This window comes from Nicotiana tabacum, chromosome 13, assembly GCF_000715075.1.
Source record: "Nicotiana tabacum cultivar K326 chromosome 13, ASM71507v2, whole genome shotgun sequence".
NCBI classification, from domain to species: domain Eukaryota; kingdom Viridiplantae; phylum Streptophyta; class Magnoliopsida; order Solanales; family Solanaceae; genus Nicotiana; species Nicotiana tabacum.
In genome coordinates, this window is record NC_134092.1 from 132,629,307 (window position 1) to 132,654,521 (window position 25,215).

At 34.1% G+C, this 25,215-nt stretch overlaps 2 protein-coding genes across 2 annotated transcripts; one reads left to right on the forward strand and one right to left on the reverse strand.

Moving 5' to 3' along the window:
- Positions 1–16,284: 16,284 nt before the first annotated feature.
- On the reverse strand, positions 16,285–17,316 carry LOC107832195 (ethylene-response factor C3-like). The gene has a single exon (XM_075229098.1). The coding sequence runs from the start codon at positions 17,251–17,253 to the stop codon at positions 16,468–16,470; it is 786 nt and encodes a 261-aa protein (XP_075085199.1). The 5' UTR covers positions 17,254–17,316; the 3' UTR covers positions 16,285–16,467.
- A 6,530-nt stretch (positions 17,317–23,846) lies between these two features.
- Positions 23,847–24,836, forward strand: LOC107787381 (ethylene-responsive transcription factor 1B-like). The gene has a single exon (XM_016608937.2). It carries the CDS (start codon positions 23,880–23,882, stop codon positions 24,444–24,446), a length of 567 nt encoding a protein of 188 aa, XP_016464423.1. The 5' UTR covers positions 23,847–23,879; the 3' UTR covers positions 24,447–24,836.
- The last annotated feature ends 379 nt before the right edge of the window (positions 24,837–25,215 follow it).

Genomic DNA, 25,215 nt, shown 5'->3' on the forward strand with positions numbered 1-25,215 from the left:
ACGCAGCACAAGAGAATTCCTTAAATTGAAGAATCTTCTGATTCTTCATTGCATGTCCATGTGAATTCTCAATTATTTTACGCATCATATTAGAGCCAGGATGGCCCAACCGGTCATGCCAAATAATAAAATTATCTTGATTTGTAAACTTCTCGTTTAATACGGCATGTGTTTCAATCCTGCTAATACTTATGTAGTATAATCCGGAGGAAAGAGCCGGTAACATTTCAAACACATATTTCTTACCGGACATTATTGTAGTAATATAAAGATATTCAATCTTTTCATCATTTGTAGTCTCAATATGATAGCCATTTTGGCGAATATCTTTGAAACTTAATAAGTTTCTTTGAGATTTACTACAATATAGTGTTTCATCAATAGCCAAATTTGTTCCTCCTGGTAGTAATAAATTGGCTCTTCCAGAACCTTCAATTAATCTTGTACTACCGGATATTGTATTAACATTCGCTTCTTTCATTACCAAATAAGAGAAATATCTCTTATCTTTTAATGACGATAATTCTCCAATTTATTTCCACCATAATGACGATAATTGTTTCGCCCCCTGCCACGTCCACGTTTACGACCATGTCCACGACCAGGATAATTATTTTGTTTTCTTTCAAACTTATCATATGTTGCTACAACATTCACTTCCGGAAATGGAGCTGACCCAGTGTGACGAGTTTCATGATTTTTCATTAATAGAGTATTATTCTGCTCAGCCACAAGTAGGCATGTGATTAACTCAGAATATTTCTTAAAACCTTTTTCATGGTATTGTTGTTGTAGCACCACATTTGAAGCGTGAAAAGTAAAAAATGTTTTTTCCAATAAGTCCTCATATGTGATAGTATCTCCACATAATTTTAATAGAGAACTTTCTTTAAAGATAGCAGAATTATACTCACTTACGGTTTTAAAGTCTTGCAACCTTAAATGTATCCACTCATACCGAGCTTTCGGTAATACCGTAAGTTTTAGGTGGTCATATCAATCCTTCAAATTAATCCATAATTCAAGTGGATCTTTTACGGTTAAATATTCAGTTTTTAACCCTTCATATAGATGATGACGAAGGAAAATCATGGCCTCCGCTTTATCCTGATTTGATGCTTCATTTCCTTGTATAATAGTATTTCCAAGACCTTTAGCGTCAAGATGAATTTCAGCATCAAGGACCCATGATAAATAGTTCCTCCCGGTGATGTCAAGTGCCACAAATTCAAGTTTTGATAAATTTGACATAGTGAAAACTTAATATAATATGGCTCAACTTAGCGGGAGTTAAGAATAAAATTAGAGCTTCGTGCTGATAACGTGTTATAAAATAAAAGCAATGCAGTAAAATGTAAACAAGAAGAGATAGAGATAATGGAGAAGTGTTTTCTTCTTTCACTTTGGTATATTTTCCTATATGTTACAAGGCCTTTATATAGGCATGAAAAGTGAAGAAAATATGTCATGGAATATGTCATTGAACATAGAAAATATGTCATTAACCATTTGAGAGAAAGATCATAGAGGAAGAGTAGACATCCACCATATTTTGATTTTTATCATAACAATATCATATATGTCACACCCCTTTTTAACCAAACTTCACTAAACCCTCTTAAATAAATAAAAAGATTTAGTAAAGCTCAAAAGGGTTTTTAATTAAAAAGTGACAAATTTGTGTTCAAAAGGAAATAACTCAGAGTCGCCACCTGACTTTGATTTCGGTGTGCCAGGTCACCTGAGAAGGTGTTAGGCATTCCCCGAGTCCCGTAGCTAGTACGATTGCGTACATGATCAAGTTGGCTTTAAAATATTCAAATTGAGGTATAAACACAAAAAAGAAAAATAAACACACAAGAGGCTAGAGGTCGTCCCCACCTAAGAAAGATAAAATAAATAGAAGAAAATATTAAAGTTCTATTCTATGCTACCTCTTCTACAATGTTCGCCACGGACTCCAACATATTTACATAGTTCTTCGGGGCATACCCCTGGATAATAATATATACAAACTTCATGGGGTATTCCCCGGATAAATTTTACTACGGGAACGACCTCTCGCCTCAAATTAACAAAATCTTAAGGCTTGTCTAGGCAAATATGAGCTAGTCCACTTACAATAAAGGTATATTTGGGACCAAAGTTAAACGGAAGATTGTTATGATGAATATCACATTATGGTGGATGTCTACTCTTCTTCCATGATCTTCATCTAAAATGCTTAATGACATATTCAATGACATAATTTGTATGTTCAATGACATATTCCATGACATATTTTCTTCACTTTTTATGCCTATATAAAGGTCTTGTAATAGATAGGAAAAAACACACAATTGAATAAGAAATAAGAATCTCTCTCCCTCTCTTTCTCTCTATATCTCTTAGTTTGTTTTTGCTTGTTCTATATTGTTATTTTGGGTTATATTTTATAATACGTTATCAGCACGAAGCTCTAATTTTATTCTTAACTCCAGCTAAGTTGAGCCATATTTTATTGAGGTATGTATCATTATAATCACTTTATTTATGGTAGTACATATATCATATGCTTAATTCTTACAACCTAAATTTTTCTTTGCAATTTTTGATAATTTACATCATTCATGTTGTTGTTCCCTTTTTCATATTTTTGTTTATCATGTTGTTTTTCACACCTGACACAATACCATTAAAAAAAATGTATACATATGTATGTAGTGTATACATTATCTAGTCACTGCAACTAATAAAACGTTAAATTCTATATATATATATATCAATAATATAAAGTGAAATAAAATAATATATAGTTTCTATTTTATGGCATGAATAAAATGAAATAGTAGATTGCTAACATGATATAGCTTTATTTTCATTTCTTTTACCTTAATCGATTTGTTTCATTAATTGTTTATTATTATAATTATTTCTCTAACTTATTCATCTTTTATGATAGTTTTCACTATGTCAAATTTATCAAAACTTGAATTTGTGGCACTTGACATCACCGGGAAGAACTATTTATCATGGGTCCTTGATGCTGAAATTCACCTTGACGCTAAAGGTCTTGGAAATACGATTATACAAGGAAATGAAGCATCAAATCAGGATAAAGCGAAGGCCATGATTTTCCTTCGCCATCATTTACATGAAGGGTTAAAAACTGAATATTTAACAGTAAAAGATCCACTTGAATTATGGATTAATTTGAAGGATCGATATAACCACCTAAAACTTACGGTATTACCGAAAGCTCGGTATGAGTGGATACATTTAAGGTTGCAAGACTTTAAAACTGTAAGTGAGTATAATTCTGTTATCTTTAAAGTAAGTTCTCTATTAAAATTATGTGGAGACACTATCACAGATGAGGACTTATTGGAAAAAATATTTTCTACTTTTCACGCTTCAAATGTGGTGCTACAACAACAATACCGTGAAAAAGGTTTTAAGAAATATTCTGAGTTAATCACATGCCTACTTGTGGCTGAGCAGAATAATACTCTATTAATGAAAAATCATGAAGCCCGTCCCACTGGGTCAGCTCCATTTTCGGAAGTGAATGATGTAGCAACATATGATAAGTTTGAAAGAAAATAAAATAATTACCGTGGTCGTGGACATGGTCGTAAACGTGGACGTGGCAGGGGGCGAAACAATTATCGTCATTATGGTGGAAATAAATTGGAGAACAATAAGGGTTCTCAAATTAATCATTCAAAAGGTAAAGCTAGTATATATCACCGATGTGGTATGAGAGGTCATTGGGCACGCATTTGTCATACGCCAGAACATTTTGCCAAACTTTATCAAGCCTCCCTCAAGAAAAAAGAAAATAATGTGGAGGCACACTTGACCTTTCAAAATAATAATGATGAAGCAGGTCCCTCAAATAAATATGATTCTAAGGCACATCCTGCATATAAAGATGATGATTTTGAAGGCCTAACAAATATTACTCATTTAGAAGTTGGAGACTTCTTTGAGGATATTGACTGAAGAATGAATCATCTTACTGGGGAATGAAGTTATAAAAGTTGTTATGTTTATGTTTGCAACTAGTTTATTTTTTCGTGAGTGTATTTTCCTAATGCATCATGTGTTGCTAGTTTTTATATTTCTAATGTATTTCTTAATATTTTTTTTTTGCTTGTCTTTCATATTTCTTATGATGTATTATTTGTCTTTTTTTTGTTTATGAAGAATATGAAAATTTCACAGTCTTCAGTTGGACTCAAGATTAATAAAGATGATATATGTCTTCTGGATAGTGCTACAACATACACTATTTTAAAAGATAAGAGATATTTCTCTTATTTGGTAATGAAAGAAACGAATATTAATACAATATCCGGTAGTACAAGATTAATTGAAGGTTCTGGAAGAGCCAATTTATTACTACCAGGAGGAACAAATTTGGCTATTGATGAAGCACTATATTGTAGTAAATCTCAAAGAAACTTATTAAGTTTCAAAGATATTCGCCAAAATGGCTATCATATTGAGACTACAAATGATGAAAAGATTGAATATCTTTATATTACTATAATAACGTCCGGTAAGAAATATGTGCTTGAAATGTTACCCGCTTTTTCCTCCGGCTTATACTACACAAGTATTAGCAGGATTAAAACACATGCCGTAGTAAACAAGAAGTTTACTAATCAAGATAATTTTATTATTTGGCATGACCGGTTGGGCCATCCTGGTTCTAATATGATGCGTAAAATAATTGAGAATTCACATGGACATGCAATGAAGAATCAGAAAATTCTTCAATTTAAGGAATTCTCTTGTGCTGCATGTTCTCAAGGAAAATTAATTATTAGACCATCAACTATTAAAATTAGGATGGAATCCCCTGCATTTCTGGAACGTATACAAGGTGATATATGTGGGCTCATTCACCCTCCATGTGGACCATTCAAATATTATATGATTTTGATAGATGCATCTACAAGATGGTCACATGTGTGCTTACTATCAACTCGCAATATGACATTTGCGAGATTGTTGGCTCAAATAATAAAGCTAAGAGCACAATTTCCAGATTATGCAATTAAGACAATCCGTCTTGATAAAGCTGGTGAGTTTACATCTCAAGCCTTTAATGATTATTGCATTTCAACTGGGATAACAAGGAGCATCCGGTTGCTCATGTTCATACACAAAATGGTCTAGCAGAATCATTGATCAAACGCCTCCAATTAATTGCTAGACCAATGCTTATGAGAACAAAACTTCCCATTTCAGTATGGGGTCATGCTATTTTGCACGCAGCATCACTTGTACGGATAAGGCCCACAAGTTATCATAAAGTCTCCCCATTGCAATTGGCTTTTGGTCAGGAGCCAAATATTTCTCATCTTAGGATCTTTGGTTGTGCGATATATGTTCCAATTGCTCCACCACAACGCACAAAGATGGGTCCTCAAAGAAGGTTGGGGATATATGTTGGATATGAATCTCCTTCAATTATAAAATATCTAGAGCCGATGACTGGAGATTTATTTACGGCAAGATTTTCTGATTGTCATTTTGATGAATCAGTATATCCAACATTAGGGGGAGAAAATAAGCAGCTGAAAAAGAATATAGATTGGAATGCATTATCACTGTCTCATTTAGATCCTCGAACAAATCAATGTGAACAAGAGGTTCAAAAGATTATTCATTTGCAAAATATTGCAAATCAATTGCCAGATGCATTCACTGACCTGCCAAGGGTGACCAAGTCACATATTCCAGCTGCTAATGCACCAATTCGAGTTGATATCCCAGCATGACAATTAATTAAAGCAAATGAGTCTAAGTCATGCTTGAAACGTGGTAGACCAATCGGTTCTAAAGATAAAAATTCTCGAAGATGAAAAGGAGCAAATGATCAAAGTGAACATAACAAGGAGGTAGTGGCTCAAGAAGAGCCCCAAGACGTAACAAATGATAAGACCTTAGGGGAGGTCCAGGTACTTGAAAATAATGAAAATGAAGAGATATCAATAAGTTACGTCTCAACCAGGAAAAGATGGAACCGAAATAATGTTGTTATCGATAACATTTTTGCTTATAATGTTGCTGTTGAAATAATGCAACAAGATGAGGATCTTGAACCAAAATCTGTCAATGAATGTAGACAGAGAAATGATTGGCCAAAATGGAAAGACGTTATCCAGGCAGAGTTAACTTCACTTGGAAAACGTGAAGTCTTTGGACCCATAGTTCGAACACCTGAAGGCATAAAGCCAGTAGGGTATAAATGGGTTTTTGTGCGGAAACGAAATGATAAAATGAAGTCGTTAGATATAAAGCACGACTTGTGGCACAAGGGTTTTCCCAAAGTCCTGGAATTGATTATATGGAGACATATTCTCTTGTAGTGGATGCTATCACCTTCAGGTATCTCATAAATATGGCAGTGCAAGAAAAACTTGATATGCATCTAATGGATGTTGTTACAGCCTATTTGTATGGATCATTAGACAACGAAATTTTTATGAAAGTACCTGAGGGATTTAAAGTGCCAGAAGCATATAAAAGTTTTCGAGAAACTTGTTCAATAAAGCTTCAGAAATCTTTATACGGATTGAAAAAATCAGGTCGTATGTGGTACAATCGCCTGAGTGAATACCTGTTGAAAGAAGGGTACAAGAATGATCCAATTTGTCCTTGTGTCTTTATAAAAAGGTCTGGATCTGAATTTGTTATAATCGCTGTGTATGTTGATGATTTAAATATCATTGGAACTCCTGAGGAGCTTCCAAAAACAGTAGACTGTTTGAAGAAAGAATTTGAAATGAAAGATCTTGGAAAGACAAAATTTTGTCTTGGTCTACAAATTGAGTATATGAAAGATGGAATATTTGTCCATCAATCAACATATACCAAAAAGATTTTAAAGCGATTCTATATGGATAAAGCACATCCATTGAGTACCCCGATGGTTGTGAGATCACTTGATATAAAGAAAGATCCATTCCGACCTCATGAAAATGATGAAGAGCTTCTTGGTGCCGAAGTACCATATCTTAGTGCAATTGGGGCATTAATGTATCTTGCCAATAATTCCCGACTAGATATAGCTTTCTCAGTAAGTTTATTGGCAAGATTTAGTACTTCGCCAACACAAAGACACTGGAATGGTATTAAACATATATTCAGATACCTCCAAGGGACAATTGATATGAGTTTATTTTATTCAAACGAATCCAAGCCATCATTGATTAGTTATACGGATGCAGGATATTTGTCTGATCCACACAAAGGTCGATCTCAGACAGGCTATTTATTTACAAGTAGAGGTACAACCATATCATGACATTCGACAAAACAAACTATGGTTGCTACTTCTTCAAATCATGCAGAGATAATAGCCATTCACGAAGCAAGTCGAGAATGCGTTTGGTTAAGATCTATAACTCAACACATTCAGCAAACATGTGGTTTTTCTTCGAAAGAGAATATTCCAACAATATTGTATGAAGACAATGCTGCATGCATAGCTCAATTGAAAGGAGAGTATATCAAAGGAGATAGAACAAAACACATTTCACCAAAAAAAAATTTCACTCATGATCTTCAGAAGAATGGTGAAATAGATGTACAACAAGTTCGTTCAAGTGATAACTATACGCTGCACTTTTTTCCTTAACCAAGGTTTTGTCCCACTGGGTTTTCCTGGTAAGGTTTTTAATGAGGCAACAAACAATGCATATCATAAATAATTATGTACATCCCAATATTTTTTTTAGAGAGTTTTTAACAAGGCACATTATCTATGGACATCCAAGGGGGAGTGTTATGATGAATATCACATTATTGTGGATGTCTACTCTTCTTCCATGATCTTCATCTAAAATGCTTAATGACATATTCAATGACATAATTTGTATGTTCAATGACATATTCCATGATATATTTTCTTCACTTTTTATGCCTATATAAAGGCCTTGTAATAGATAGGAAAAAACACACAATTGAAGAAGAAATCCCTCTTCCTCTCTTTCTCTCTATATCTCTTAGTTTGTTTTTGCTTGTTCTATATTGTTATTTTGAGTTATATTTTATAACACTACTAATAATTTCTTAATAAGTATATAAAACTTAAATCCATATCTTTATCTGAAAAGTTTTATTTTGTCATTCCTTATTCAATTTAAGACCAAGTACCATTTGATTAAATCAGTAACGCCAAAACATGTTAATGAGCCAAGTTTTATCATAGGATAAAAATATCACAACTAGTCATGAAGAAATGCGGATCTGCTATTCAAACAAATATGTGACAAAATCAGGAGATAAAAGAGTAAAGATAGAAATGGACCTTGAATGAGTTTTCTTTTTAATTAGTCTCTGTCCAGATGTCTAAAAGCATTTAGAAGAACAGCAACAACCAACGAACAACAAATCAAAACCCGATCAAAAGCAGAACTCGAACAGCAGCCACGGACAGCTCGGAACGACCCCAACTCAATCAAATTCCATGTTCAAACCCAAAATTCGAAGAAAATGAATGAAGAAGCAGAATTTTCTCTCTTTTGTTTTTTGTTTTTCTGATTTTAAAATGAAAGTAAAACTTGAATCAGGAACTTGAATCGTTCCTGCCTCTGTTTTCGATAATGTGCTTATGTGTCTGTACGTGTTTTGTGAAGAATGGAGATGAGTGGATGGTCTGGTCGAAGTTTCCGGCGTGTGCGACGGGGTGGTCGTTTGGGGCTGGTTGACGATGAGTTTCAAAGGCTCTTAGCGGAGTTCCGGCGGGTATGTGTGGTACGAAAGGAGCAGCTGGTTCCCTTTTTTAGTTCAAGACCAGGAGTTCAAAACTTGTGTTAGAGTTTTTATAATTGGGTATTTTATATGAAGGTGGGAAGGGGTGATGACCATTGGATTAGAAGAAAATAGATGGTTAGGTTTAAATCTTGCACATAAATGGGCTGAGAAGAATGGGCTAAGAACAATTGAGTTTAAGTTAAAAGAAATGAACTCACACCCTTGGGCCTACAAATTTTCTTGTTGGACAAAGACAAACTCAAAAATCCTACCAAAATATTAATTAAACTTAGTTAAGTAAATAAACAAAATTTTAAAATGAAACTACTTTTTTTTGTATTTTCGAATGTTATAACAATAAAGTAAAAAGTAAAGAAAATAGGTTAAAGTCAACATAAAATTAAGATACCATGAATAAAAATATACTAATTGATCTTAAACTAAAAATAAAAATATAGAAAAGCGATAAATACGATAAATAAAACTATTTTTTTTTATGTCTTAGGACTAAAAATAAATAAAAAAAGATTAAAATTATATTAAAATAAAGTCAAGTAAATATTTTAAAAATATAAAAATACTAAAATTAACTTTAAAATTTACGCGGGTAAAAAATTACGTGCTCACAATATATAGTGGATCACTTGATCTTAAACAAGAAACAATAATTAAATACTACTATTTATCGGGGACCATTTTATCTACTAATTTTCCAACCTTTCATTTACGCATGGCACCACTTTAATTTGTAGTACATTCATCGTTTCATAATGTAGCCACTTGCCTTAATCATAGTCGACAAAATAAAGCATAGGGTAGGGTGGACCATAATGCAAATACATACTAGTCATAGTAATATTTTACATATTTGTTCATCCCTATATATTTTATACTTTTTCCCACAATAAAACTGTTAATTTCAACCCACTTTAGTCATTTTATCATTTATTTGTGGATTAGTTTTTCGGATATAACCTCTTTACTTCCCGGGATAGGGGTAAGGTCTGCGTATACATTATCCTCCCTAGACTCCACTAATAAAATTTTACTGGGTTGTTGTTGTAGATTAAAAAATGAGTGAATTCAACTAATCATTTAATTCCGTCAACTAAAAGCTTGTATAAAAGTATCTATATATATATATATAACCACGATTATATAACCAATAGCTTCTCTTTTGTTAGTGATCTTGTTATTTTCGTTGGTTCATGCCCATCTTTTCTTATAAAAGAGAGCGTTCTTTAATGGAACTTTAGTCTTAGCTGGTCCTGACCAAGAAATCACTGGCTTCGCTTTGTGGGTCGAGAATGCTCGACAATATAATTCAATTTATCCGGTAAATTACTAAAGATATCATATTCTGAGCTGGAGCAATAAATCTATTTAAAGTGGTCCATTTTATACTAGAGAAGCCTATATAAAATAGGCATTTTTCAAAAAATAAATAAAAATAAATCACTTTGTAAGTAGTGGAAGGGAGAAAAAGAAAATCAAAGTTGATAAATATTATGATGAAAGTGAAAGAAGAATGATTAGAAGAGGGATCAAACTTGAGAGTAAGCATATTCGCTTAGAATAGTGGAAAGGATAAGCTAAGGTCTCAAAGTTTCAATAGAGTTCATGAGTTGTCAAATCAAGGCTTTTGTCAAATCCGTTTCAATTTACGTGAACTCATTTGACTGGGCATGTAGTTTAAAAAAAGAGAGAAGACTTTTGAATTTGTGGTGTAAAATAAAACACATATATTTTGTGCGGCTATAAATCATTGCATAAAGGTAAATTGTTTCCAAATAGGGAAAGAGGTCATTCTTATTGGCATGGACTAAAAAGGAAATATGTTCACGTAAATTGAAACGGAGGGAATACTATTTTTCTTTTATTATTAGGTGTTCGGTTTAGGTTGGCGTAAACGTAGGGTCTATTCAATTTGAAAAGGAATTTCTCACGACACCTCTTGATAATCTAGTGTTTAAATTTATGACTCCTTTGGTCCCAAAATGAATGACATGTTTAGGATGTTGTTTTATTGTCTTATTTATTATTTGGTGGCTGTCATAATTTTTGGTATAGTAGTTGTGACTTATTCACACTATATACATTTGGCTTCCGCAACAATTGGTATCAGAGCCAAGGTACTGTCTAAGTATGCTCTGTGGTTGCAGCATAGTCTGATCTTCCACATCAGAAAAGATTTATCTTGGTAACTGAGTCAAGGTTCTGTCTGAGTATGCTCTGTAGTTGCAGCTTAGTCTGATCTTCTACACCAGAAAGGAAATAATCTTGATTTGTGTCGTCAGCTATTAAATAATATTTGTGTCAAATATGGGAGACAATAAACAAGAAGAATCTACATCAAGTGTCAACAATACGTCATCATTGGCATCTTCGCTTATGACAAGAATTGTGTCAAATGCGAAATTTGCGGTAGAAATTTTTGACGGGTCCGGACATTTTGGGATGTGGCAAGGCGAGGTTCTAGATGTCCTTTTTCAACAAGGGCTAGATCTGGCCATTGAAGAAAAGAAACCAGATGTTATTGGAGAAGAAGATTGGAGAATTATCAACCGTGTTGCTTGCGGTACCATTCGATCCTACCTTGCTAGAGAGCAGAAATATCCATACACAAAGGAAACTTCTGCAAGTAAATTATGGAAAGCACTGGAGGATAAATTTTTGAAGAAAAACAGTCAAAATAAATTGTACATGAAGAAGAGACTGTTTCACTTCACCTATGTTCCTGGTACCACGATGAATGAACATATCACCAGTTTCAATAAGTTGGTCACAGATTTGCAAAATATGGATACAACTTATGATGATGGTGACTTGGCCTTAATGTTGTTGGCGTCACTTCCTGATGAGTACGAGCACCTTGAAACTACTCTACTCCATGGAAATGACGAAATTTCTCTCAGAGAAGTTTGTTCAGCTTTGTACAGCTATGAACAAAGAAAGCGAGAAAAACAGAAGGGCGGAGAAGGAGAAGCACTGTTTGTGAGGGGTCGTCCTCAAAATCAAACGAGGACAAAGAAGGGAAGATCCAAGTCAAGATCCAGACCCAGCAAAGATGAATGTGCCTTTTGTCGAGAAAAAGGGCACTGGAAGAAAGACTGTCCGAAGTTGAAGAATAAGGCCAAACATAACAATGGAAAGGCTATTATGGATTCAAATGTAGCTGATTGTGATGATTCAGGCTTCTCATTAGTTACAACAGAGTCATCAACATCATCAGACATATGGTTGATGGACTCGGCTTGTAGCTATCATATGTGTCCCAACAGGGACTGGTTCGTGGAATTTCAAGAAGGAGAATATGGAGTCATCCACACAGCGGATAACAGCCCTCTTACCTCATATGGCATTGGTTCAATACGATTAAGGAACCATGATGGAATGATCAGAACATTGATAGATGTTCGATATGTACCGGATTTGAAGAAGAATCTCATCTCTGTGGGAGCCCTAGAATCAAAAGGGTTCAAAATCATTGCAGAAAATGGAGTGATGAGAGTATGCTCCGGTGCACTAGTGGTAATGAAGGCTAATCGGAAGAATAATAATATGTACCGCTATCGTGGCAGTACAGTTATTGGGACAGCGACAGTAACATCCAGTGACGACAAAGAGGCAGAAGCAACCAAGCTATGGCACATGCGCTTGGGACATGCTGGAGGAAAATCCTTGAAAACTCTATCAGATCAAGGATTGTTAAAAGGAGTAAAGGCTTGCAACTTGGAGTTTTGTGAGCATTGTGTTAAAGGGAAACAGACAAGGGTTAAATTTGGTACAGCGATCCATAATACTAAAGGCATTTTGGATTATGTACACTCTGATGTTTGGGGTCCTTCCAAAACACCTTCATTGGGTGGGAAGCACTATTTTGTAACCTTTGTTGATGATTTTTCCCGAAGAGTATGGGTGTATACAATGAAGAGCAAAGATGAAGTGTTGGAATTTTTCTCAAATGGAAGATGATGGTGGAGAATCAGACAGGCAGGAGAATCAAGTGTATTCGCACAGACAATGGAGGTGAATACAAAAATGATCATTTCAATAAGGTCTGTGAAAATGATGGCATCATCCGACACTTCACTGTTAGACATACACCACAACAGAATGGAGTGGCAGAACGTATGAACCGGACCTTGCTGGAGAAGGTACGGTGTATGTTGTCCAATGCTGGCTTGGGCAAAGAATTTTGGGCTGAGGCAATTACATATGCATGCCACCTCATTAATCGTCTACCATCTGCTGCTATTGATGGCAAAACACCATTTGAAAAATGGTACGGAAAACCTGCTGTAGATTATAACTCTTTGCACGTGTTTGGCTCAACTGCATATTATCATGTGACGGAGTCAAAATTGGATCCAAGGGCAAAGAAGGCTATTTTTATGGGAATTACTTCTGGAGTCAAAGGATATCGCTTATGGTGTCCTATGACAAAGAAAGTAATGTTCAGCAGAGATGTTACCTTTGATGAATTTGCTATGGTAAATAAGGTAACAGAAGATACCAAACAAAATGAAGGTGCTTCTAAGCAGGTGAAGTTTGAGGGAAAATTTATTTTTCCTACACAAGAAGCAGAGGAGGAAACAAATGAAAATTACCCTCTGGAAGGAGAGCCAGTAGAGGAGATTCCAACTCAGGAATCTCAACAACAACTTGAATCAATAGCAACCAGCAGGCCAAAAAGAACAATAACGAAACCTGTTCGTCTCATAGAGACGGTTGCTTGTGCAACCTCAATTGTAGCTGATGATGTTCCTACTACTTACAAAGACGCTGTCCAAAGTTCAGAAGAAGATAAGTGGAGGATTGTCATGAATGATGAAATACAGTCCCTTCATCAGAATCATACATGGAGATTGGCCAATCTCCCGAAGGGAAAGAAAGCAATTGGGTGCAAATGGGTATTTGCAAAGAAAGAAGGATTTCCTAACCAATTAGATGTTCGCTACAAAGCAAGATTGGTGGCCAAAGGATATGCTCAAAAGGAGGGAATTGATTACAATGAAGTGTTTTCTCCAGTTGTAAAACATTCCTCCATTAGAATTATGTTGGCTTTGGTAGCACAATTGGATTTGGAACTAGTTCAGATGGATGTAAAAACTGCGTTTTTACATGGAAACTTGGAGGAGGAAATCTACATGACTCAGCCAGAAGGATTCAAAGTTGCTGGAAAAGAAAATATGGTGTGCAAACTTGAAAAATCGTTGTACGGATTGAAACAATCTTCTAGACAATGGTACAAGCGATTTAACGAGTTTATGTTGCGGCAAGGGTACAAGAGAAGCAAATACGATCATTGTGTGTATTTGCACAAGCTTAAAGATGGTTCCTTTGTATATCTTCTCCTATATGTTGATGATATGTTGATAGCTTCCAAGAATTTGGAAGAAATTGATAAGTTGAAGATTCAACTGAAGAAGGAGTTCGAGATGAAGGATTTGGGTGAGGCAAAGAAAATTCTTGGCATGGAGATAATTAGAGATAGACGTTCAAAGAAACTCTGTTTATCTCAAAAGGAATATTTGAAGAGAGTACTTCAACGTTTTGGCATAGATGACAAGACTAAGCCAGTTAGTACTCCACTTGCTTCCCATTTTAAGCTAAGTACTACTATGTCGCCAATGGATGAAGCTGAACGAGAGTATATGTCAAAGGTACCATACGCAAATGCTGTTGGTAGCTTGATGTATGCAATGGTTTGCACAAGGCCTGACATTTCACAAGCTGTTGGAGTTATTAGCAGATATATGCACAATCCAGGGAAGGAGCATTGGCAAGCTGTGAAGTGGATTCTACGGTATATTCATAATACTGTAGATGTCGGGTTAGTTTTTGAGCAGGAAGACAATCAGTTTGTAGTTGGATATTGTGACTCAGATTTTGCGGGTGATATGGACAAACGAAGATCAACTACTGGTTATGTGTTTACTTTTGCAAAGGCACCAGTTAGTTGGAAGTCTACTTTGCAGTCAACAGTTGCTTTGTCTACAACAGAGGCAGAGTACATGGCTATTACAGATGCTGTGAAAGAGGCAATTTGGCTTCAAGGATTGCTAAAGGAGCTTGGTGTTGAACAAAAAGGTATCACAATTTTTTGTGATAGTCAAAGTGCTATTCAATTAGCGAAGAACCAAGTTTATCATGCAAGGACGAAGCACATTGATGTTCAGTATCATTTCGTACGAGAAATCATAGAAGAAGGTGGAGTCACGGTGAAGAAAATTCATACTACAGAGAATCCTGCTGATATGCTGACAAAGGTGGTGACTGCGGTCAAGTTTCAACATTGTTTGGATTTGATCAACATTGTTGAACACTGAAGATTGAAGATGAAGACACAACCAAAATTTGTTATTGAGAGAGAATTGAAAATGTGGAATTTTGCCAAGGTGAAGATTTGTTGAAGTTTGGCAAAATGCCAAAGTCCCACATTGGTTGGGAGTTAAGTTTGGGGGGGATTTTTCCCCTATAAAAGAAGGCCTAATGTTTAGGATTGAAATACACCTCTCATTTGCCTTCTCCTCTGTTTAAGGCATTTGTATCTTCTCTCTTTAGTATTATTTCACTTGTATTTTTGGAGTGGAATAAAATATTGGTTGTGTCCGAGGAGTAGGCAAAATTAGCTGAACCTCGTAAATTCTGGTGTTTCCTTTATTGTTGTTTTATTGTCTTATTTATTATTTGGTGGCTGTCATAATTTTTGGTATAGTAGTTGTGACTTATTCACACTATATACATTTGGCTTCCGCAACATAGGATATATATGGATCGGACCCCTACAATTTAGTTTGATTGTATATTGATTGCTCCACTTTTAAAATTTTAAACTATACATTAAAAATCTACTTTAACAATAATAACTTAAGAGAATTTTTGGAAAATGTATAAGAAAATCATATTCAGACACAATATCATAGTGTTGGCCGTTGGGTTTAACCAACTCGAATATATTTTTAACATGTTGTGATATTATTCGCTTTGAGCTAAACCCGCATAATTGTTTTCAAAAGACCTCACATTATTAAGAGATACCTACATTTTATATGCAGACTTTCAATAGGCCTACAACTAGCTTCATCTTGTGTACACATCTCCAAGCTCGTAAGAGTAAGCAAATTTAGTCCCACACTATCACTCTATCACTTTCATACTCGTCTCGTCGAATCTGGACAGTTGTTGGGATCAACCAGCCCGCCGATACATTAACATGATGTGAAATTATCTATATTGGTCAAGACCGTACGATTTTCCTCAAGATGCCTCACACTATTAAGAGATCTCTACACCTTAATTATGTGTAGGCCCCCAATCTTTTAAGTTACTATTGTGAGACTTTATTCACACATGAAAACTTCATTTTTTTACTCTACTCCTGCAAAGAGTTGATATGACACAAAACGACATGTCGATAATTATGGATACAAAATCACAATTGAGTAAAGACGTAAAGAAAATTGACTTTGGTTCTAACTCAACACGTGGGACAATCTTAAAATATTTATCACGTCAATGGACGATTTAACTAGAGCATAAATAACATAACATAGGAAACTCAATATTAAGTAACTCAATAGGTCAAGTTCAAACTCTATATTTAAGAAATTTATTAATATATACAAAAATAAAATTTAGAACCCGAATACTAACATCTTAGAACTTAGAACCCATAACGTTAAATTCCTGGCTCCGCCTCTGATTTTAAGATTAACTCATTAAGAGTTCTTCTAATAAGTCAGCACCCAAATCCTCAAAAACAAGAACTGCTTTCTTCTTCTTCCTATTTCTTCTTCTTTTCACATTTTTCATTCTTATTTTATGTGTTTCCTTTAAAGCAGCAGCTGGAGACAATCCATCTAATAATTGGTTAGAATTCATATTAATATTTTGAAGTGATTCTTTGACTTTTTCCATTGGAAAATTGAGAAATGCTAAAGGACCACGCATTGAAAATGCAGCTTGATCATAAGCTAAAGCAGCTTCTTCAACAGTATCAAATGTTCCTAACCAAACCCTAATTCCATTTCTTGTTGAATCCCTTATTTCTGCTGCATATTTCCCCCATGGCCTTTTTCTAACTCCTATATAATGCTTTTCTTCATCTTTTAATTCTTTTTTGTTTGCTTCTGCGTCTTTTCTCTTGATGGAATATGATGTCACCTCTTCGTCAGCACTACTTCCTTTTGAGGAATTAGTTTCTGAGGATGATGAACTTCTTGGTATCTGATCAAAGATGGTAATTTGTCCTTTTCGACTGAACGATGGAATTTTTTTACCGCGCTCTACTTCCTTAGTGGGGTGAGAAGGATGGCCAGTTCTGTCTTCTTCGGACCCTTCTTCGCTACTTCCTTTAGAGGAATTAGTCTCTGAGATTGACGAACTTCTTGGTATCTGATCAACATGGTCATTGATCAGCTCAGAGTAAAATTCCCATGGAAATTGATCTTGCAAGAAATCAAAATTTGGGAATTGATCAAGGGATGAAATTTCCATCTTTGTTAATTAGGCTTTTGAGTTTCAATACATATGTTGGTGTTTATATATATATAAGGGTTCATTGGATGAGGACTTGAAAGAGATGTACATATACATACATATATATATATATATATATATATATATATATATATATATATATATATATATAACAATTTTTTTCAAGATATTCACCTCTTTTACTCTTGACTTAGATCCTCAAGTCTTTAAAGTTTTTTCTTTAAGGAAGAAAATGACATATTTCATGGACAATGAATGGTGTCATATTCATTTATACAAATAGTCGATCGAATTTATTGTTTACTTTTCTAGCCAATATACATAAATTATACAATTACTGCTTAAAAACTTGAATTAGCTACGAATTTCATCGCTAAATCGCTCGTAGCTCGCATAGTTTCTTGATAATATGGTGCTAAATGAGATTAGCGTCGAATTTTTCTATTTAGCTATAGAATTTATCTGTCGCTAAAACCTGATTTTTTAGTAGTAATTATATACAATTATACATATATTATATATAGATTATGTATATACATATATGTAATATGCGCTGGCTATTTTAAGTTTAAGCGCTTGGGTAGATGACTATTTAAGTCAAAAATTAATCTTAGGGTGAGGTTTAGGGTGGGTAGGGGTATAAACCCAAGGAAAAAAGACAAATACACCTTGGCAAAAGTTTGGTAATAATAGCACTAGATTGACATCTGCTATGTCCAAGTGGCAAATTTTCAACACTAAAATCTTGAAAATGAGTCTCATGAATTGTCTAAAAGAAGGGCTAATTGATTGAATGCAAATTATGAAATGTCTTATCTCTTAGTATTATTTAAAGATATAATTGTAAATTGAAAGGTTCTCAATCTTTCTACAGAAGATAGTTGAAGCGCATCGAGAGTGTGAGATTTGCAAGCAAAATGGAGTGTTGAGTTTACATTTGACAAAAAGAGAGACAGATAGCTAACAAAAAAAGAAGAAGTTTGTTCATAGTTAGTGTCATTAATATGTGGCAATTGATATACATATGCATCTAAACTCCCGCTATGCGGCGAGGTTTGGTAAATGGTTGGACTGCATATGGTCGATCCATTGTATATAGCCTTACCTTGCATTTTTGCAAGAGGCTATTTTTAGTGGCGAAGCCACCTTATACTAAAGGGTGTCAATTAACAGCCTTCAGAGGCGGACCTATGTATAGTGTTGAGGGATCATCGGACCCCGTAAACTTCGGCAGAAATAGTGATGCCCTCGATATGTATACCTTGAAAATGATTAATTTAAATCACTTGGCACCCTTAATTAATGTTAAAAGTCTTTAGGGGCACTGATTGAACAGAATATTGTGCCCTCATCGTATTAAATTCCTGGGTCCGCCTCTGTCCGTACCGATGATTTTCCCTTTGTATAGTATATGATTAAGTGACTTCATAACCTTAACGTACTTTTTTTTCTTGTTGTAACATAGGCCTTCGTCGGGCTTTCGTTCCTTTGCAAATAGACGGCGGCTTGGCTTTACTATCGCTCATGACTTAACATACAACAACATCGTTGTCGGTTTTACCACCAGAATACGTATGAGATAGTGGTTGGCTTTCCGATTCTTTCTAACTTTTCTGTTGTAGAAGATTGCTTGTCTTATTTTCATGCATATGACGTTATTATACTGATTATTAGGTACATCTAATTACTTGTAAAAAAGACTTTTTCTTCTCATTGTATAAGAAAAAGAAAAAGATTAAAGAAATCTATGGAAGTCCAAAAGTCGATGCTCGTGGGATAAGGTGGAGCACGTGCTCAAGACCACCACGTAATTTTAAATTTTTATGTCTTGAAACGTCACAATTATCTTCAATGACTTGGACCTTATTGATTATTACTTGAAATCTTGACAACTATAAATAAATAAATAAATAAATAAATAAATAAGCAAAGAAAACTTTTTGCTCTACAAATAATTGGAAATTAATTAATCAAATTTAAGATCATCTGAAGCAAACGCGGATGAAATTTCTTAGAAACTTTTGGTGATCCGGCAGGATTATTTATGAAAAATTTGTTCAAAGTAACAACATAATTTATACAAAAGTCCTGACGATCCATTATGGGTCATGAAAAACCCAACAACAGATCCAAGTAAAACTTCACTAGTAGGGTCTCGGAAGGATAGAGTATACGTAGACCATACCTATGGAAACCTTATTTTATTTACTTATTATTTATTAACATCCTCTTCACATATACAATAATTTTTTCAAAACAAATACGGTGTTACTATCAAACAATATTCGAATATCCTCATCATATATGACTCACTAAGCTTCTTTGACATTTCTATATATGGTTGTACATCAGAAAAATGTTACTATCAATTATGTTGACCTAAAAACAGTGAGTATCAACTTTGAACCAAATTAAATTAATTAATAGGAACTTAAGCATAAATGATGTATGATTGATCGTTCCTGTAAACTTTTTCAATACCAACTAGTGCACATAAGCTAGATTTCTTAGGCATTTCATACAGTAGAAATTAAAGTGATTAGTCTCTTTTTTTTCCCTCACTTGATGCCACTATCCGTTTTGGGGCCGACTAATCTGGATTGAACTGGAACCCATTTTGAGGGCAAAAATTTTTCTACCAAAAGCAACTATTCCTAATAATCGGTCCTTTGAACATGCATGATTGACTTACTTAGCTCGTTTGGGCCTGCTACGTCGTGTGGCAAGCATTGAGTGGGCATGTTTTCAATGGTGTAATTGTATCCCTTTCTTTTAGCCACGATACGTTCAATAAATTAAACCTATGACCACTAAAGGTGTGTCGGTGTGGTAGGATGAACGAGATGCCTCCAAAGTTAATCAGAATTTCATGATCAAGCCTTAAAAATGAAAATAACTTTTTGTATGGAGCGTTTCCTTCTTTAATAAATTTTATGCAACGTGAATCTGAATTAGTCTAATTAGTAAATATATTCCAGACACCAAATGAGTGAACCAAAGATAAATTTATATGGCATGACTACAAGTATGACTGAATGAATGAATTTGTAACATTGAGAATTAGATCATGATATGCATGTATGCTTATTCAAATATACTATTATCTCTGTCTTAATTTACTGGCACAGTGAAGATTTATAGGAATATATATATATATATATATATATATATATATATATATATATATATATATGACCCTGCATTTCGGGGGGAGGGGGTTCTTGCGCAACCTTAGTCTCGAATTAGAATTGTTGACATGTAACGAAGACACATTCTCACCTGTAAACCAAAACCCAAAATATTGAAAACATACAGAAAGAAACATTGTTTACCCCAAAAAATGGGTAACAATTGAATTTATATGCAGTTCAAAAGATATGTGATTTAATTCAATGCGAATGATCTAAAAACAACAATTAATTAAGTTAAAGATAAAATAAAAGATCAAATCAATTATAATGTGATGATCAAGCCTGATCTCAGGATGAATGGTGAAATTCAACCTCGATCGGACCCTCGATATAAGCTCGGATGCGAATAAGAAAAGAAAATAACTAAGGAACACTTTGAATAATAGCTAGAAGACAAAATAGATTTTTATTGCTTTGATTTGCATGTCAGCAATGTGTTAAAATAAAAGGAACTTTTCATTTATATAGTAGGGGAATTTCACTCCTAGTATAAGTCTAAATAAGGTAAAAATCTTCTTTTTCCGATAAATATCGATCCACGGTTAATATCGGACGGGATTCGCGATCCGGTTGAGGGCGAATATTACTGCTCCCTGCTTGTCACGCATAACCGTTCTCCATGTTTTTCGTGGTCTAGAAACTTTACTTGGCCTGAGTTCGTTATTTTGTCGTGCCCGATCCTAGATGCATCGTTCACTCCTCCCGGGTTCAGATACGAGGGGTCCTTCGGCCTTGCTCATAGTCGCGCCGAACCGTGCTTCCCTCTTGTTTCCTTATTAGAGAATCGGGAAAAATTTTGCCTCCGATTTTATATGTACACAAACATAACACCTTTCTTTTTTTTTGGTTTCCCACCCGGTGTCCGATACCCGCATTGGAGCCCGACTATATCCGGATTTGCACCGCGTAGGGCCCCATTCGGGGGTGGGGAGCGCTCCCTACCAAGGATTTTTTCATACCCAGGGCTCGAACTCGAGACCTCTGATTAAGGGAGGAACAGTCACATCCACTGCATCACATCCTTTGGTAGTAACATAACACCTTCCTATGCCCTTTTAGAATAACAAAAAAAAGCAAGACGAAACATTTTAGTTCACGTAGGGTTCAAGAAAAGACCGTACTCCAATTTTACAAAAAATAATAGAAAGTCATAAAAAGGGAGAAGAAATTAATTAACAAAAAATTATTTTCTTTTGTTTTTCTAAAAATATTTGTTTTCTAACTTTAAATGATCTTGTAAACATAAGTGAATTCACATTAAATGATACACAGGTGGGGCATCAGCCGACGAAAAAGACAAAATTCAGATATTCCGAGACCAATAATTAATATTACACAGGTAGCTAGAAGTTTTCAAAATATTCATAAATATTACTCCTAGTCCCAATTTTAATACTCAATTACGATACTAATTACTAGTGCTTACCGACACCTCTCTCTAAGTCTTCGACATCAGTATTTCGGCAGGTCAAGATGGCCAGTACATGTATATCAGTGGCTACATAAGAGTTTTTGTATATATATATATATATATATATATATATATATATATATATATATATATGTTTTAGAGATTTTTCAAGTTTTCACTCACAAAATTCCAATAGGGTCTGTTTGTCCATAAGAAATTTCTTTTCTTTTTTTTTAAAAAAAATAATGTTTGACCATATTTTGCAAGTTTTAAAAAATTTTCAAAAATGAGTTTTTGGAAAACCAAAAAGTGCTTTGGCCACTTTTCCAAAATTTTTCGAATTTTTTTGTTTCTCCACTCACAAAACTACAATATTTTTTCAAGTGAAATACATCTTCAAACATAATTTCAAACAGAGGCGGAGCTAGGATTTGAAATTTATGCGTTCGGGATTCTAAATCTTTTAAGTTACTGGGTTCTAAGTTAATAATTTATCCATGTTTGATGAAATTTTTTAGACAAATACATGATTTTAACTAAAGCTACTGGGTTCGACCGAACACGTAAGTTCTACTCTCCCTCCGCTTCACATTTCAAATTCTAAATATAATTTTTCAATTTAACTCCAAATACTACTTTTTTCAAAAATTACAATTTTTATGTCTAAACGCCTACTATGTTTTTATGGCCAAACATAATTTTGTAGTATTCTTTTTTAGCTTCAACTTCAAATATTATTTTTATTATTTTTAAGAGAAATAGTTATAATTCAATTTTGCCAGCAGCCCCTTATAAAAATTTGATACTTAATACTACCTCTGTTCCGGTTTATGTGAACCTATTTCTTTTTTGGTCCATTCCAAAAAGAATGACCACTTTCTAAATTTGGTAACATTTAGCTTAAACTTACAATTCTACTCTTAATGAGAAGCTTTTATAATCACACAAATACTCTATGCCGCTTTTTGATTTGTTTAGGACCACAAATTTCAAAAGTCTTCATTTTTTCTTAAACTTCGTGTCAAGTCAAACATGTTCACATAAATTGAAACGGATGGAGTAGTCTGCTAGAGATCCATGGTGAATTTAGAATACAAGCTATGGGTTCCCCTATAGGAACGGTTTCCCTATAGGAACCCAGTAGCTTTTCTCGATAACTTATACATATATTAATAAATTAATTAAATATCTATAAAGATTTGATTGTGAACTTAATTATTATTGTATGATAATTAATTTAAAATTGTTGTAGGAATTCATAAACTTTAATCTTGAATTCGTCTCTCGAGATAATAATCATACAAACTGACTAATAAGTACTCTTAGTATACATATAACTTTTTCATAGCTTTGGTCGTTCATCTTTTACTCTAATTGTTAATGTCATGCATATTAAAGAAGGTGTGTTTTCTTTTTTAGTAGTATTAATTAATTAAAGCAATTTTATCATGTTGAATGTGACTGAGATGATGGTTCATTTCATCTGGTGATTTATATATTTCAATTCCAACGTTCAAACAGTCAAACGTTTAACAGTTTAAGCAATTATTACTAAGGAAATCAGGCTATTTTTAATCTCAAATCTTTCTCATATTGTGATGCAAAGAAGATCAATATTTTCAGAAAATAAAAATAAGAAAGCTGCTGAGTAATATTTTTCCCAAAAATTAGTGGCTGACAAAATACTGACACGCTTATGATGTTTTATTGTTATGTTTAATTACAATAAACATCCATTCAACTAAAGAGTCATAAAATAAAGTGAGAATATGAGTAAATGATTAATTAGAATTAATATATATTGTTTGATGTAAACTGCTGAATGATTAAAAGAATCTAGGAACATGTCAAATAGCTAAATCTAATTAATCTCTCAACTAAAACCTGTCTCCCACGACATATCTATTGCTTTTAAAATCATAATAAGTTTAATTTCCATATATATACTCTAACCCTTTTAAGGTTTAGGTATGCAATAATATATATTTCCAATCATCTAAGAAAAAGGGAAGCTCTCAATTATGAATAGTTCTTCATGTTCTGAGCTTTCATTTGATAGTGATTGGCCACCATTGTTCCTCAACACTGACGATGTTGAGGAACAAAAGATGATTTCTTCGGAGAAATCAGCTTCAGAAGCTGATTTCTCTGAAGAAATCAAGTGTGAAAAAGTTCAAGAACTTCCCAATAAAGAGGAAAATCACTATATTGGAGTTCGAAAACGGCCATGGGGAAAATTTGCAGCTGAAATTAGGGATTCAACAAAAAATGGAATTAGGGTTTGGCTTGGAACTTTTGATACTGCTGAAGAAGCTGCTTTGGCTTATGACCAAGCTGCCCTCTCGATGCGCGGTCCTTCTACGTGCCTCAATTTTCCTGTGGAAATAGTTCAAGAATCGTTACGAGGATTCAAGTGTAGTGGCAAAGAGGGTTCATCTCAAGTTGAAGCTATAAAGGAGAAACACAAGAAGAGACATAGTAAAGGTAAAAGAAAACAAATTACTAAGGAAGAAAATGTGTTTGTTTTTGAAGATTTAGGATCAGATCTATTAGATGAGCTCTTATCTGAGTGTTCTACTTCTCAATAAAGTTCAAATCATCACTTCTTTTTTTCTCTATCCTGTTTCTTCTTGATAATCTTATACTTCTTGTACAGTTATCTTGTTTCTCATTCTACTTTTTCTATTCAATTTTTTTCAATAAAAAATCCCCATTCATCTCTTCTTTGAAACCCTAATATTTGCAAGCCAGTGAGATTTCTCATTTCCAATTAGTATCCCATTCTTTTGCAGCCCCTCTACTTTCTGTATCTTTTCATTCACAAAATGGTCACGGCAAGACGAGGCGTTTATCATTACGATAGGTGTCAAGTGGAAGTGCAGTTATGTATGCAGCTGCCTACATGGATATTGCATCAAAATAAAAGCCCCAACTCCTTTACATTCTCATTCCTAGCAGTAGATTTTAAAAAAAAATAAAAAATTAAACAATTATATATGTTTTTAGCTCGAATAACATGTGATATTCGTAAAATTTTATGTTACAATTCTTGATTCTTTGTGAGTATGTATGCTTGTTTCATTCCCTTATAGCTTCATGTCGGTTTTATTTTTTACTTTATGTTTTATGTTGTTCACGTATATAATTCAAGTTGTTAGAGTATATACATATGTCCCTGAAGATGATAAAATAATTAAGTCTCAGAGTTAATTTAGAAGATATGGCTTTGCACTATGCTTTCAGAGTAAACATATATAGCAACATTCTGGTGGGAGTGTGTGAACAAAGTTCCACATAGAAAGTAGAAAAGAAAAATAAGCTACTTAGAAAGAGTTGGATACTCTTAATGGGGTGAGG

What these genes read in the sequence shown, in the direction of transcription:
- LOC107787381 (XM_016608937.2), top strand. Translation starts at nt 23,880, where the DNA reads ATGAATAGTTCTTCATGTTCTGAGCTTTCATTTGATAGTGATTGGCCA.
- LOC107832195 (XM_075229098.1), bottom strand. Translation starts at nt 17,253, where the DNA reads ATGGAAATTTCATCCCTTGATCAATTCCCAAATTTTGATTTCTTGCAA.